The sequence below is a fragment of the Erinaceus europaeus genome, chromosome 1 (assembly GCF_950295315.1).
Source record: "Erinaceus europaeus chromosome 1, mEriEur2.1, whole genome shotgun sequence".
NCBI classification, from domain to species: domain Eukaryota; kingdom Metazoa; phylum Chordata; class Mammalia; order Eulipotyphla; family Erinaceidae; genus Erinaceus; species Erinaceus europaeus.
In genome coordinates, this window is record NC_080162.1 from 120,320,217 (window position 1) to 120,336,605 (window position 16,389).

At 43.2% G+C, this 16,389-nt stretch overlaps 1 protein-coding gene across 3 annotated transcripts in view; it reads right to left on the minus strand.

Annotated features, from left to right (window-relative positions):
• Nucleotides 1-1,438: 1,438 nt before the first annotated feature.
• Nucleotides 1,439-16,389, minus strand: part of ZHX2 (zinc fingers and homeoboxes 2) — a 194,481-nt gene continuing 179,530 nt past the window's right edge. For all 3 annotated transcript variants that reach the window (XM_007520807.3, XM_060195636.1, XM_060195643.1), the window contains 2 exons: nucleotides 10,979-13,721; nucleotides 1,439-2,753 (listed from right to left, as the gene is read on the minus strand). In XM_007520807.3, the coding sequence (XP_007520869.1) occupies nucleotides 10,983-13,490 (2,508 nt within the window). In that variant the 5' untranslated portion in view covers nucleotides 13,491-13,721 and the 3' untranslated portion in view covers nucleotides 1,439-2,753; nucleotides 10,979-10,982. The remainder of the gene's footprint in view (nucleotides 2,754-10,978; nucleotides 13,722-16,389) is intronic.

Genomic DNA, 16,389 nt, shown 5'->3' on the forward strand with positions numbered 1-16,389 from the left:
CTCCAATAAAATGAAAAAAAAAAGTTTGGAGTAAATTTCTACATTTAAAAAAGGTTTTTTTTTTGGTTTGTTTTTTTTTTCCTCCAGAGTTATTGCTAGGGCTCAGTGCCAGCCCTATGAATCCACTGTTCCTGGTGGCCATATATTTTTTTCCACTAGTTAGGACAGAGAGAAATTGAAAGTGGAGGGGAAGATAGAGAAGGATAAAGACAGATAGCAGCAGACCTGCTTCACTGCTTGTGAAGTGACCCTCCCCCCCCCCCCCCGCAGGTGGGGAGCAGGGGGTTTGAACTGGGGTCCTTGCAATTTGTACTATGTGCAAACCTGGTGCACCAGTGCCTGAGCCCTGAAGTTTTAAAAAAAATTATTAATTATTTTATTTGATAGGATAGACAGTGAAAGGAAAGTAGGATAGGGAGACACCTGCAGCACTGCTTTCTTACTTGTGAAGCTGTCCACCTTCAGGTGGGGAACATGGCCTTGAACCCTGGTACTTGAGCATGGTAACACCTGTATCTAAACCAGGTATGCCACTGCCTGGCTCCAGTTTTATATAGGTTAATGAGAGAGATACACAGAGATGAGAAAGACAAAAGCACCTCTCAGCTCTGGCATATGGTGATGCTGGGGATTGAACCTGGGACCACAAGTCTCAGGCATGAAAGTTGCTTTGCATAACCATTATGCTGTCTCCTCAGGCCTTCTTATTTTATTTTATTTTATTTTATTTTATTTTATTTTATTTTTTGCCTCCAGTCACTGGGACACTATGAACCCACCACTTTCAATGGCCTTTTTTTTTCTTCCTCAATAGGACAGAGAGAAACTGAGAGCGGAGGGTAGATAGGGAGAGGGAGAGAAAAATTGTTACCTGTAGACATGCTTCACCATTTGGGAAGTGACCTCTCCTGCAGGTGGGGAGCAGAGGGCTCTAATCAGGACCCTTGAGCAGGTCCTTGTGCTTCGTACTATGTGTGCTTAACCCAGTGCACCACCACCCCACTCCCTATTTTTTTTTTTAACCAGAGCTTTGGTTTATGGTAGTGCTAGGGATTGAATGTGGGGACTCAGAGCCTCAGATTATGAAAGTCTGTTATATAAACCAGTGTGAGATCTTCCTAGTTCTGGAGGAAGTTCTAACTATAAGGACTCTTGGTTGAAAGTCCCAGAAAACTGACTCAAATCAGCTCATGTACCTGAGAAGGGTGGAGGTAGATTCAATTTGGGAATACCTGATTCTACTATCTGGCTGAATTTGTTCTGCTCTTGATGTCTACTCTCCTTTTTTGCCTTTGAGGTACAGTGACTCTTACAGCTGTGGCTTTTAGGAATTTGAAATGGGAGGCAGCTGATTTGGAACCCTTAAGCTGTGTCCTGCATGGGGGGGGGGGACAAGGGAGGGTCAGGCAGCAATGAAGAATGAAAACAGAGGAAAAGGTTATAAAAATGTTTAGTTTTTGCTTTATTGAGTTAAAACAAATGAGCAACAAGTTAGAAAAGTTTCATTTTCCAAACTTCCTAGCATTTTATGTATGCAGTGTACTCAAATGAGGGTAGTAAGGAGGGGGAAAAATTGCAAGCAGTTCATATCACAACATTTACACTAGATATGTCTCTTGTTTTTTGTTTGTTTGTTTTTGTTTTGTTTTCCTCCTTCTTCTTTAAAAGTTAGGACTAATTGGAAAAAAGTGCACTCAGAAATCTAAAATTGGCCCTAAACAAACACACAAAACCAAAAACCAAATAATTTCAATTCATGGTGAGGCCTCAAGCTGAAATTTTGTCAAATAACCACTCTTAGAAAAGGCAGGAACAGAAATCAAAAACACATCTGTTCAGTGTTTGGACCATCTAGATAGGAAGATCTCTTCTTGCTTCAATTTCACAAAATCCATGATAACACTAAGCAACACAGGGGCACTTTCTGCTGGGATCTTAAAAGGTGTGTAGAGGGGAGAGACAGCTGCTACCAGTCAGTCCTCTTGGCACTGGCTGGGTCCGAGGTCTGACAGAAAAGGCCAGGCAGTTGAGAGCCCAGACCTCCCTCTTTGGCAGCTCTCAAAAGCTGATGCCTGTCTAGATGAGGACCCCACAGGTGACTGAGAGAAGAACTACAAATGGATTTGATTTGGAAGGTTTGCTTTCTGTAAGCCCTTTTCTAGTTTAAACAGATGTCCCCATTTCAGCCCTTCCCAAGCAGAAATCTCTACCAAATGTCAAACTATCTTTTAAAATAAATTCTTCCTTACCTAGAATCCAGTAGATATAGTGGCACTAATACTAATATTCCCCCTGCCCTGCTCTAGCATAATTAAAAAAAACAAAAACAAAAACTCTGAATAAACAACAACCAAAAAAAAAAAAAAAGGAGAAAAAGAGAAAAGCATATGTGATCAGCCCTCCCTCTTGGAAAAAAACCTTACAATGGTAGTGCTGGAAAAGGAAGTTGCCATCCATTAAAAAGGTAACAAAATTCCTACATCAATACAAATCAGTTCCAGTATAGCAAGAGGCAGGGGCTAGGGCAGAGGAGCAAAGTATTTACAAGGACCCATTGAAAAATGCAGTAGTAGGACTTTGGCACTAGGAACAATTCCCACCCGGTCTTCTGGGTTCCTGAACCCTGCAGGCACACATGATCTGAGAAGTTCCACTTGGAGTCTCTGGCCAGGGTGGCCCGTAGCCGGGGAAGGAAGTTCTCTTCTTCAAGGTACAGCATCTTCTATATCAGCACAGCAGTTCTGACAACATCCCTAGAAGGACAATTTGAGAGATGAGAGGCAACAAACTTCTTTATTTTCATTAAAGATAGGAATTGAGAGATTGGCGTACAGTTCTGCCACTTGGTGGTACCACAGGTTGAATTTGGGACTTTTGGGGCCTCAGGCATGCAAGTTGGATGCACTACTATTGTACTATCTTTCCAACAACTAACCTATTTTTTTTTTTCCAAATGTGGTACTGACAAATGAATTTGGAGCATCTTGTAAATGCAATGATCACCACTGAGCAGTTTCCCCAACGTACTTCTTTTCTATTCTTTTTTTTTTGAGAAAGGAGAGATACCACAGTACCACACTACTATCCATGGAACTCTCTACAGCGCTGCTTATGGTGTTCCCATGTAGTGTGTGGGTTTGAACCCATGGCCTTGTGTTTGATAAGACACATAGTCTTCTGGGTGAGCTATCTCCTGATGCCAACAAGTAGTTTGTTCCTCTCTTCCTCCCTTTCTTCTTGCCTTTTTTTTTTTTTTGCTTTTCTTAATTTTTCTTTTGGATAATGGGTGTGTCAAAAAGATAAAGAAGAATAGAGACAGAGAGAGACAGAGAGAGAGAGAGAATAGAGAGAGAGAGAAAGAGAGAAAGAGAGATAGCTGCAACACTTCTACCCTTAGATATGATCCAAGGTCTTCAATCTGGTAAGAGTTTTCTTTCATTTTATCTGGGGGGGGGGTGTCAGTGGTTTACAGTACAGTTGTTGACACATGGGTACAGTTTTTCATCTGCCTATGATAGGTGTCTGCAGAACACTCACTCTGAATTTAAATCCCTTTCCATCTCTATACACCAGCACCCCCAAAGTCCTCTTCAGCCCCTCTTACCCTCCGTCCCCAGAGTCTTTTGCTTTGGTGCAGTACAACTCACCTAATCCAAGGAGATACATTCTTATGGAAATGAACACACAATTTTCCAATCATGTATATATTAGTAAAGGAAAAAAAAAGACACTGAATAGGACACTCAAAAAACCAAAATTCAGGACAAATAGGAAACAAATGAAAACAAACAAAAAATCCCAAATAAAAGAAAAGAAGACAAAAATCACACCCCCCTCCATTTTTGCAGAGACCTCAGATGTCTGTGGATGGCTCTGGGCCCTGGAAGCACCTTCAGAACCAGTGAGCTTCAATTCTGCTTTGACCTTTCCAGAGCGTGTAGCAGCGGGCAGGCCTCAGGTTGAGGTGGTTGGCAGCACTCTTTCTCTCTTCTACTTAGCTGTTTGGATTTCAATTTATCTGTTACCTTTCAGAAAAGTCTTCCTAACTTGAGTCATGCCAAATTCCTCTAGTCTATATTCTAGCACCCTGAACCTAGCACTGTGGTGACTCTTACTCTTTGTTGGACTAAAGCTTCACGCCCTTAGGCTGCAATCCATGAGGGCAAGAATGTGCTGGTGGCCACTGCTTTCCAGAGCCTGGCCTGCAGCTGCATTCCCAAATACTTGATGGATAAATAAGTCATGCCATTTATTCCTAATGTCTCTAGACTAATTACTTCCTATTCTTTCTTTTTTACATTTTTATTTATAAAATATTTCATATTCGGGAGTCGGGCTGTAGCACAGCGGGTTAAGCACAGGTGGCGCAAAGCACAAGGACCGGCATAAGGATCCCGGTTCGAACCCCGGCTCCCCACCTGTAGGGGAGTCGCTTCACAGGCGGTGAAGCAGGTCTGCAGGTGTCTATCTTTCTCTCCTCCTCTCTGTCTTCCCCTCCTCTCTCCATTTCTCTCTGTCCTATCCAACAACGACAACAACAATAATAACTACAACAATAAAACAACAAGAGCAACAAAAGGGAATAAATAAATAAATATTTAAAAAAATTTAAAAAAATTTCATATTCTTTTAAAAACATATTTTTTATTGCTGCCAGGGTTACCACTAGGGCTCTACACCTGCACAATGAATTCACTACTCTGAGCAGCCTTTTTTTTTTTTTTTTTTGCTTTTTCTTTTAAGTTTTGATAGGACAGAGAGAAATTGAGAAAGGAGGAAGAGATATCAAGGAAGAGAAGGAGAAACATGTGTAGCCTTGCTTAACTACTTGTGAGATCACACCCCGCCCCCGCAGGTCAGGATCATGAGGTCTGTAGGGTCCTTGACATGGAATATGTGCACCACTGCCTGTCCCCCTAATTACTTCATATTCTTGGGGCATGTGTCCTTCTTCTGAGAAACTGAGGGGGTTAGATTTTGTGGTTCCAAGTTGCTCCAAGCAGCTCAGAGCATAGTGAGAAGCTCCAGAATGAGGTAAAGGGAAGAGATAACAACAGATCCTGGACTTAAAATTCTCAAGTAGTTGTTGCTTTTTTTTTTTTTTTTTTTTTTTTTCCCCTAATACACTGTTGTTGACTCAGGCACTGGGGCTTCAGAAATTAATGGAATAGGGAGTCGGGTGGTAGTGCAAGCGGGTTAAGTGCAGGTGGCGCAAAGCGCAAGGACCAGCAGAAGGATCCTGGTTCGAGACCCCGGCTCCCCACCTGCAGGGGAGTCGGTTCACAAGCAGTGAAGCAGGTCTGCAGGTGTCTATCTTTCTCTCCCCCTCTCTGTCTTCCCCTCCTCTCTCCATTTCTCTCTGTCCTACCCAACAAAAACAATATCAATCATAACTACAACAGTAAAACAACAAGGGCAACAAAAGGGAATACATAATAAATAAATAAATAAATAAATAAATATAAAAAGAAATTAATGGAATATAATCCTCTTTTCCAAGGATTTGAATTAATTAATAATTGTAAGTTAAAAAATATATATATATTACCAGAGCACTGCTCAGCTTTGGTTTATTGTGGTTGAGGGATTGAACCCAAGACCTTGGATCCTCAGGCATGAGAGTCTGTTTACATAACCATTATGCTGTCTTCCCTACCTGAGAATACTTTTCTAACATTTCACAAAGCTTAATACTTGGCATCTTCATATTTAAATCCAGCAAACATAACTGACTCAGAAGAGCTTTTATCTGCTGTGAAAAGAAGTTAGCTCCCTCTCATGGTTTGATGACCTTGATTTCTGGTTATGTTAAATCTCTTTTGGTTCTTTAATTTCACTGTTTTATTTTTTCTTTCTAGTTTTTGGACCTTGACTATCTCTCCTACTAAAAGTATTCTTTTGTTTGAACACTTGGCTAACTCATCATGTCAATCACATGTCCCTTCCTCCAGGGAGCCATCACTGACCCCTCCACCCCAAACCTGGCTGACCCTGAAATGTGCTCTTCCATACAGACACGTCTCTATCATGACGGTCTGGTAATCCATGAGAATTATTTCATCTCTCTTTGTCCTTACTAAGCTCTGTGTGAAGGGAAGCTCTGCCATTTATTTCTTTCAACATGTTATCTTTGTGGTCCAGCCTAGGCATTGGTACACCATGGATGTTGCAAATGTATTTGTTGAGTAGAACTGAATCTTACTGTCTACTTGGGTGATAGGAGAAAAAGCAAGTACATAGTACATAAAAAAAAACAAAAACAAAACAAGTACATAGGAAAAGGCCAAGGACAGAAGCCAGGACAATTTGAGAGATTTCAGATAGATTCTGATTGGGGGTGGGGTGAGGCTGGGGGTGGGAAGGACGACAAAAACCTCAAACACTCCACTCCTCCTTCTCTACCCTCTCTTCCCTTCCCCCTTCCTCCTCCTCCTCCCTCCTCCTCCTCCTCCTCCCCCCCCCCCTCCTCCTCCTCCTCCTCCGGGTTATTGCTGGGACTCAGTGCCTGCATGACCAATCAATAACTCCCTGTGGCCATTCTTTCCTTTCTTCTTTTCTTTCTTTTTTTTATTTGATAGAACAGAGAGAAATTGAGAAGGGAGGAGAACACGGATAGGGGAAAGAGAGATACTTATAGCTTACAAAGCTTGTGAAGCTTCCTCCTTGTATGTGGGTTTGAACCTAGGTCCTTACACAGTGTGCTCAACTGGGTAAGCCACTGCCCAGCTTCTTAATTCACTGATTTTCTTTTCTTTCTTTTTTAAAAAATATATTTATTTATTTATTAATGAGAAAGACAGGAGGAGAGAGAGAAAGATCCAGCAGCCATCACTCTGGTACATGTGCTGCCAGGGATTGAACTTGGGACCTCCTGCTTGAGAGTCCAATGCTTTATCCACTGTGCCACCTCCTGGACCACCACTGCTTTCCTCTCCTCTCCTCTCCTCTCCTCTCCTCTCCTCTCCTCTCCTCTCCTCTCCTCTCCTCTCCTCCCCTCCCCTCCCCTCCCCTCCCCTCCCCTCCCCTCCCCTCCCCTCCCCTCCCCTCCCCTCTCCTTTCCTTTCCTCTGCTTTTCTCTTATTTTCTTTGTTGGGGGGATTAATGGTTTACAGTCAACAGTAAAATGCAGTAGTTTGTACTTGTATAACGTCTCTCAGTTTTCCACATAACAATTCAACCCCCTCTAGGTCTCCTCTGCCATCATGTTCCAGGACCAGACCCCCCAACCACCACACACACACATCCCAGAGTTTTTTACTTTGGTGCAAGATACCAAACCCAGTCCAAGTTATGCTTAGTATTTTCTCTTCTGTTCTTATTTTTCAAGTTCTGTCTACGAGTGCGACCATCCTCTTTCTGGCTTATCTCACTTAATATTGATTCCTTCAAGCTCCATCCAAGATGGGGTGAAGAAGCTATTCTTGGGACCAGGTGGTGGTGCACCTAGTTAAGTTCACACACAATAGTGTACAAGGACCTGGGCTCAAGCCCCTGGTTCCTACCAGGGAAAAAGCTTCACAAGTGGTGAAGCAGGGCTACAGGTGTCTCTCTGTCTCTATCCATCTCTATCTCCTCCTCCCCTCACTTCCTCTCTGTCTCTATCCAATAATAAATAAATAAATTAAAATAAATAAAAACATTAAAAAAGAAGCTATACTTAATAGCTGGGTAGTATTCCATTAATACACTGCATTTCTACAAAGGAGATATGGGCTGAATTGGTAGGGTCATATGAAAAGACAGGAAGTGATGAAGAGGAAGATGAAAATAAGGTAGTCAGATGGATGTAGGAGGTTAACTGGTGACCTCAGTCATTGATTCCTTCCAGGTATCTTCCCCCCTCCCCTCTAAGCTGCATGCCCACCCACAGCCCATTACCATTTCCATCTGAAGAGCACTGGATGGCAGCCTGTGATTGGCTGCTTATTAAACTGCTCTTCAAATAGCTGATGGAGATGGCTAAAACAAGGCTTATGGAGAACTTCTCCCTCCCCCCCCAGAGGAAGTTTATTTTTGAATAAACAGTAAGATAGACCAGGGAGAACAGGCAGAATTTATTTACTATTTTTAATTTGATACCAAGAAATTAAGAGGGAAGAGGACTTAGAGAGAGAGAGAAAGAGAGACACTGCAGCCCGGTTTCACAACTTGTGGAGCTTTCTACTTCTAGGTGGGGACCCGCGTCTTAAACCTGGGTCTTTGGACATGGTAACATGTATTGCCACCTGACCCCCACCCCAACAGAGAATTAAAATTGCCAGGTGTCTTAATTTATTCCAGAATAAATGAATTAGTGAATGATATGACCAGCAAAAGCTGTCCAAAGTCACTCAAAAAGAGATATGATAATTTTCAGGATTCTCTTTGGGATTCTATCAGTCATCCCAGGGTGGGGGTTCTTCTTTCTTTCTATTATATTTGATAGGACAAAGAGAAATTGAGAAGGAAGGGGAAATTAGAGGGGGAAAGACAGACAGACACATGTAGACTGTTTCACCACTCATGAAGCATCTTCCTCCTGTAAGTAGGGAGTAGGTCTCAAATCTGGATCCTTGAACATGGCAATGTATGTGTTCAAGTGGGTATGCCACACCACCCCTAAGGTTCTCTTAATATTTTATTTTTTTTTTTTTAATACTAGGGCACAGCTCATTTCTGGGTTATGGTGGTGCTAGAGATTAACCTTTGGTGCCTCAGGCATGAAAATCATTTTGCATAACGATTATGTGTCTTCTTATCTTCCATCCTGGAGGGTCTTACACTTATTTCATTATTATTTTGTTTTATATTTTGGTCATATTTATGTCTTTACCTCTCTGAATTGACTGTTTTGGATAGCAAAACATAGCGAAGGCAAAACCAAAAATTAAAAAAACAACAACAAAACAGCACTGAAACTTTCTCCAGTGCAGAGGCAACCTGACTAGAAGCTGGGTCTTGCACATGACAAAACACTATCCAAGTGAATTATTTTGCAAGCCCGATTTCATTAATTTAAAAGATGGCATGGTGTGGGGACCTGTGTGGCTTTCTTTGAAAGTAACCTCCAGAGAAGGCAAGCTAGAAAGACTGAACTTCCTCCCTCATCCAAGCTGCCCTGGGGGGCATTTCAGCTTTGGTCAAAAGACCCTCTCCTCTCCCTCCCTCTCTCTGTTGCCATTCCTCTTTTCTGAACTTACCAACAAACAAGCCACTGGGCTTCAGGCTCTGATGTGCACAGACCTCATGTGAAGCACAAGCACCCAGGGTTTGGGTGGTAAATTCCATTATGTGGCTGACAAGGCCATTTGTAACCATGGTAACCTCCTTTCCCAGGCTTTTGTGGTTCCACTGGCCTATTTTACAGGGGTTTGGGGACCCAACCAGCACAGACACCAGATGGGTTACTTTAGGAGACACAGGGGGCACCTTCCTTAGGCAACGACAAGGCAAATGCCAAGTACTTTCAAAACTTACTAGGTTCAAAGAAACAACTCCAAATCTCTACTCAAAAAACTTGAGTATATGGTGGCACAGCGGGTTAAGTGCACATGGTGCAAAGTGCAAGAACCGGTGTATGGATCCCGGTTTGAGCCCCCAGCTCTCCACACCCGCTGGGGATTTGCTTCACAGGCAGTGAATCAGGTCTGCAGGTATCTTATCTTTCTCTCCCCCTCTCTGTCTTCCCCTCCTCTCTCCATTTCTCTCTGTCCTATCCAATAACAATGAGAGCAATAACAACAACAAGGGCAACTAAAAGGAAAAAAACAATAAAAAAATGGGAAAAAACCCTTGAATATTTATTCTTAAAAAAAAAATCTAAAAAGGAAAGAAAAAGAGAGAAAAGGAAAAAGACACATTCTTTTCAAGTTTGTTTTTCTACCAGCTAACACAAAACAGGCAGAAGATGAACTGTGACAAATGCAAAAAACAAACAACAAAAAAAAGAACTGTAGAGTGGATGGTATCTAAAGGCTGGTGTTCAAACACACCACAGACAACGGCACTGTCACCATCAGCAGAGCCATGCAATTACAAGCACAGCTCATCTTATAAACTTCAGTTCTTATCATGCTGCACCAATATGGTGCCTATTACAAATGGAAGTTTTGTGGTGACCCTCATTGAGCAAGTCTATCTGCTTCACTATAACATATGTTCACTTGTGTCTCTGGGTTACATTTAATGAGGGCATACATACTGCTTTTTAGACATTAGATTATTTAATTTTTAAATGTAGTTAATTTATTTTAATGAGAGAGCTATAGATAGATAATGAGAGCTCTGTTCAGCTCTGGTTTATAATGGTTCTGGGGTATTAAACCTGGGACCTCAGAGCCTTAGGCATGAAAGTCTTTTTTTTTAAAAATATTTTCTTTTCTTTTCTTTATTTTGGATAGGACAGAGAGAAATCAAGAGGGGCAGGAGAGACAGAGAGAAGGAAAGAAAGACAACTATAGCACTGCTTCACAACTCATGAACTTTACTCTCTGTAGGTGGGGAGTAGGGACTTGAACCTTGGTCCTTGCAGATGGTAACATAAGCACTTAACCAGATACACTACTTCCTGGCTCCCCACATGGAAATCTTTTGTATAACCATTATGCTATACCACCAGCCCTTAGACATATGTCATTGTAAAATTAATAGGCTACATAGGCTACAGTCTACAGTACAGTGCAAACATAACTTTTACGCACCAGAAAATAAGAAAAAAAATGTGTGACTTGCTTTATTTAAATATTTGCTTTACTGCATAGTCTGGAACCAAACTGGAAAATCCAATCCCACATGTACCTATAAGGTCTAATTTAAAATCTGCCAGTCTCTATTTTTCTGCCAACACCCCCCCCCCAATTCATCTGTGTTAATATCTATATGCCCTACAACCCATCAAGTCTGGCAACTACAATAAAGAGAACCAACATTACCCCCCCCCCAACACACACACACATACACACACACACCCTCCTTCAGGGAATGGGGTGGCTGGAATTACCTGTCTAAGCTTGGCTAGTCTCAGCAGGGGCACTCTCGGAGTCTGAGTCGGCCAGTTCTGCTGAGCCTGCAACTGGGTTATGACTCCAGCTGTCTAAGAGAGCATCATCCTCTCCGACTGTTACCTCCACCCAATCCACAACACCAGATTCCTCGTTCTCGTCGCTCCCCTGGCCATCCTGGCTGTTGCTCTCTGACCTATCTGAGGCGGCCTCTGAGGACTTCACTGGTAAACAGTCTTGCACTTGCTCACTGCTTGCTTTCACCTTGGGTACCAGCTTCTCCAAGTCCTCTTCACAGAGCTTGTTGGGGTCCTTGAAATGCTGTGGACCTACCTCGCTCCCGTTCTTTGGGCTCTCAGTGATGACAACTTTTGTTGCTTTCCTTGCAATGGCATTGTAGCCATGGTCATTCACTATCAGCTTATGCTGGTACTGCTCCATCCACTTTAAGGTTCCAGTTTTTAGTAAACATCTGTTCTCTTTGAACCAGCGTACAATCTCAGTCCGGACCAGGCCGGTCTTGGTTGCTAACTGGTCATACTCTTGGGGAGTGGGCCATTGGGTTCTTGCAAATGTACTTCTCAGGAGATGAAGCTGTTCTTGACTTTTTGTAATTGCTGGTGAAGAGCTGGGCAGAGAACTGGCTAACTGGGCACTGGAGAGCTGGTCGAGTTGAGACAGAGCACCGTTGGGGGCCACCACTTCTTGACCTTTCTTGCCAGATCCCATGGAATCCAGGACTGCTTGTTCCATGCTGTCCCGCAATTTCCGCCTCTCTGAGAACCATGAGTCGATCTCTCTTCTGCTCAGCTTGGTCTCCATCCTTAGCTGATCTAGTTCTGCTTGGGTGGGGAAAGAACTTTTCAAAAAGCTGTCTTCCAGGATTTTAACCTGACCCTGTGTTTTCTCTTTGAACTTCTGTGGGGCAAAGTCTGGGTAGGCGTGGTACGTGCGGCTGTGTTGGGAGGTGGCCAGGGCTAGCTGGTCTTTGGCAAGGGATTCACTGGTGATGTGGACGATGCCTCTTTGACACCGATACCTGTGGTCACTGAACCACTTCTTGATGTCACCCCTGGCAAGGCCAGTCACCTCGATCAGTCGATAGACCTCAGCATCATCAGGGAATTGGCTCTGGAGAAAGCTTGCCTTGAGATGTGCTATTTGCTCTTTCGTCTTTTTGCGGTCGCTGGGAGATGGCAGTGGAGGGTTGACCATCTTAGACGTGGGCTCTGACACTTGAGCAACATGAGAGCGCTTGGGCTCTGGGGCAGCTTGGGGGGTCACTAATGGCCTCTTCTGGCCATGGTTGGTCACTCCAGCCATAGCAAGGGTGATGGGGGAGCAAGAGACAGTGGTTGATCCACTTGTCACTTGAGTCAGCACCAGGCTGGTCTGGCCAAGGATCTGGCAGGGTAGAGCTGTCTGGAGGATGGGCTGCGACATCTTTGTGGGTGTCAGTTGGGCAGGCAGCACAGTGATGGTTGGGGGTACTGACTGGATAGTGCCATTGAACATCTTTTTCCGGGCCTCCTCCACTTCCTCGGGGGACCAGCTGATGCCATGTTTTAGGCGCTGGGTGGCAAACCAGATTCTGATGTGCTCTTCTGGGTGTTTGGAGGCAGCGGTGAGCCAGGACAACTCAGCCTGGGTGGGATAAGGGAATTTGTTAAAGGAGTTGATCATGGTGGCGTTTGTGTCCAGTGCAGAGTTGTATTTGGTAGTATTTAGAGGGACGGGGACCTTGGGGACAAGGTTAATATTTGGTGGGAGCTGGACAGAAGGTGTGACGTGTCCTAATGTGTCCTGGAGGAGATCTACGCTTCCAAGTCTCGAGAGAATCTCAGCGGCATCTGTCACCAGGTGGGCAGTCCCATCCACCTGGCTCTCTGGGGTGGCCTCCTCAGGCTTTTTGGCCACCTTCTTGGCATCAGCTTTTGGCTTCCCTGGCTTCATGATGGGGGTTTTACTCACTGAGATGCCAGGATCACTGTCACCACCCCCAGGGCCACTGGTGGTGATGGTCACAATGTGGTTAGTGGCGTCGATGGACTGCTCTAAGACTGTTTGGTTATTGCGCTTGATTAACTTGAGCTTGAAGTTGGTCTCCCCGGGGTGGAACTTGGAGTTGTGGTCAGACAAGGAGTCATACTTTTTGGTTGTGAAGTTGCATTCAGCACACACATAGAGGGGGTTGAGGATGACATTGGGATGCTGCATGTCAACGTGCTCTGTGAACTCGTTTAGATTTTGTGTGGAGTAGGGGCAGTATTTGCATTCATAACCCCCTTGGAGTTTTTTGGATTGGTTTTCCCCAGTAGGTTTCACCTCTATCACTTCATTTTCTTTGGAAGAGTTTTCAGGTTCCGGTGCCCAACAGTCCTTGGCTGTGTTGGGCTGTGGCACACTGGTTCTTTTTTCTTTGGCCCTGTCTCCTTCCTCAGGTACATCTTGCTCTACTACTTGTGGTGTCCGAACCATGCACGGCGTTGTAGATTTTCTTTTGCTTGCCATGCTGCCTGTCAGTGTACAATGGCTTGTTGGGGGTGGGGGATGGGAGGTGGGCTGCAAAAGCGCTGTGAAACTTCTGGAACAAATACAATAAAAGGCTTTTGGCTTTCTCTCCCCTTCCAAATGGCTTTGGCTTCCCTTGAATGCTGAAGTCTAGTGTTGGAGTTTCCAGAGTGATTTCAGCACAGCAAACTACGACTGCTCAATGACTAAACACAAGAGGCAGCATCATATCTGTGGGGGAAGAACAAAGAGATAGGGTCAGTGATTCTTTGTAAAAAAAAAAACAAAAAACTAGTATTTCTTTATGATTTTCTCCCATAACCCATGCCAACTGATACCCAAAGCAAACACCTAAGTGATCACAGGCACAGGAGAGTGGGTATTTACAAAAGTGAATGAGCACATTCTTTTACAGGCTCTTCTGCTGGGAAGGAAACAGACCCCAATGAGAACACAGGTCACTCACTCACATTTAGAGACAAGCACATACAGCAAAGCAACCTAGGTAGCAAGCTCTTCTTCTCCTTCTCCTTCTCCTTCTCCTTCTCCTTCTCCTTCTCCTTCTCCTTCTCCTTCTTCTTCATCTTTTTTTATTTTTATAAAAAGGAAACACTGACAGAACCATAGGATAAGAGGGATACAACTCCACACAATTACTACCATCAAAACTCCGTATCCCATCTCCTCCCTTGATAGCTTTTCTGTTCTTTAACCCTCTGGGAGTATGGATCCAAGGTCCTTGTGGGATGCAGAAGGTTGAAAGTCTGGCTTCTGTAATTGCTTCCCTGTTGAACATGGGCATTGGCAGGTTGATCCATACTCCCAGCCTATCTCTCTCTGTCCCTAGAGGGGCAGGGCTCTGGGGAATCGGGGCTCAAGGACACATTGTTGGGGTTGTCTGCCAAGGGAAGTCCAGTTGGCATCATGCTAGTGTCTGGAACCTAGTGGCTAAAAGAAGATTTTAACATATAAAGCCTTCTTTAGTGGTGGGTGAGATGGTGGAGAGAGTGGTGATGATAAAATTCTGCTGGGAGTGAAAGCTATTTTTGTTGGTGAGACATCAGAAGCAAGCTGCTTATCTGGGGCTAGTAAGCAGAATTTGCATGGACATCAGACAATGGATAATTACAAAAGTAAACTCACCAAAGAAAACCCAGAGCATACAACAAGGTAGTAAGAGGGAAATGACCCAAGTATTCCAGCTCCCACACATCCTTCATTTCACTATACCAGTTCTCATTTTCATAAATGTCAAGCAATATGATGATTTAAAAAATGGCAGCATGGAGAAGAAGGATCAATGCCCATCAATGGATGACTAGATAAACGAGTTCAGGAATATACCCTCACGAAAATCCTATTCTGCAGTTAGAAGATGATGTTGTGCCCTCGGGGACAAAATAGATAGGCCTGGAGGTGATTATGCTTTGTAAAGTAAGTAAGGAGATGAACGATAGCCACTGGGTGGTTTCACTTACTTGTGGAATATAAATAACTGAAATATATGCAAAGACAAAGGAAGTAGCCAAAGTGTCTGAGACTCTTGTGAGAACTGTGGCTGTTATGGTGGGGTGAGGCACAGCACTTTGGTGGTAGATGCAGTGTGGGAGTATGCCCTGTAATCTTACAATCTCATAATCCATAGCTATATCACTAATAACGATTATATATGAAGTAAAAAAAAAAGTGGCAGCAAGCTAGGGCCATAGGACCAGTGGTAGCATAACAACCTGAAGGTCCTAGAAGTCCCAGGTTCCATCTTCAGCATCATCTTATATAAGCCAAAGCTCAGCAGTGGTATGGTTAAAAAAATGGCAGCATGATATTACATTGTAGGGATAAACCACACAGTGGTTATCTAGCTGTTTGACTTTTGTTGGACATTTAAATTGTTTCCAAGTTTTGGAAAGTCTTTATTAGCTGAGCTATTTCCCTTGCCTGTCTCCAAGTTTTGGCTTTTAACAACAAACATAGTAGATAACACTTCAAGTTTTAATTTCCTATATCTACTTTTGGATAACTGCTTAGAAACAGAAACACTGGGCCAAGAATATTAGCAATTAAATTTCTCTTGATGCAGATGGGGATGGACAAGTCTTTGCATTAATTGTCATTTTTCTCTGGTTGTAAATGAGATTATCTGCCTCCTTGCCTACCTATATTAAATACTATTCAAAAGCTTTGTCAACTAGATAGAAGGAAACATTTATAATATGCTTTTGTGCTTTTCTTGGTTAATAAAGTTGAGCTATTTTCAAAGCTTCACCCACCATTTATATTCTTACTCTGTGAGTTATCTATTTATGACATTTGTCCAGTAGTTTTATGATTAATATTCAATAATTCTTTCTTTTTTTTTTAATATTTATTTTATTTATTCCCTTTTGTTGCCCTTGTTGTTTTATTGTTGTAGTTATTATTGTTGTTGTCGTTGTTGGATAGGACAGAGAGAAATGGAGAGAGGAGGGGAAGACAGAGAGGGGGAGAGAAAGACAGACACCTGCAGACCTGCTTCACCGCCTGTGAAGCGACTCCCCTGCAGGTGGGGAGCCGGGGTTCGAACCGGGATCCTTATGCCGGTCCTTGTGCTTTGCGCCACCTGCGCTTAACCCGCTGCGCTACAGCCCGACTCCCTCAATAATTCTTTCTAAAGTAAGACTATTACTACTTTACTTGGCGCAAAGTTTTTCTAGTTTTATCATTTACCTTTTAGATTTGCACAAGGTGTTTTCATCTATCTATCTATCTATCTATCTATACACACATATATGATTTTATTTATTTATTTATTTATTAGTTTATTTTTTTAACAGAGCATTGCACAGCTCTGGCTTATGGAGACTCAGGGGACTGAACCTGGGACTTTGGAGCCTCAGGCATATATGTATTTTAATCTTTA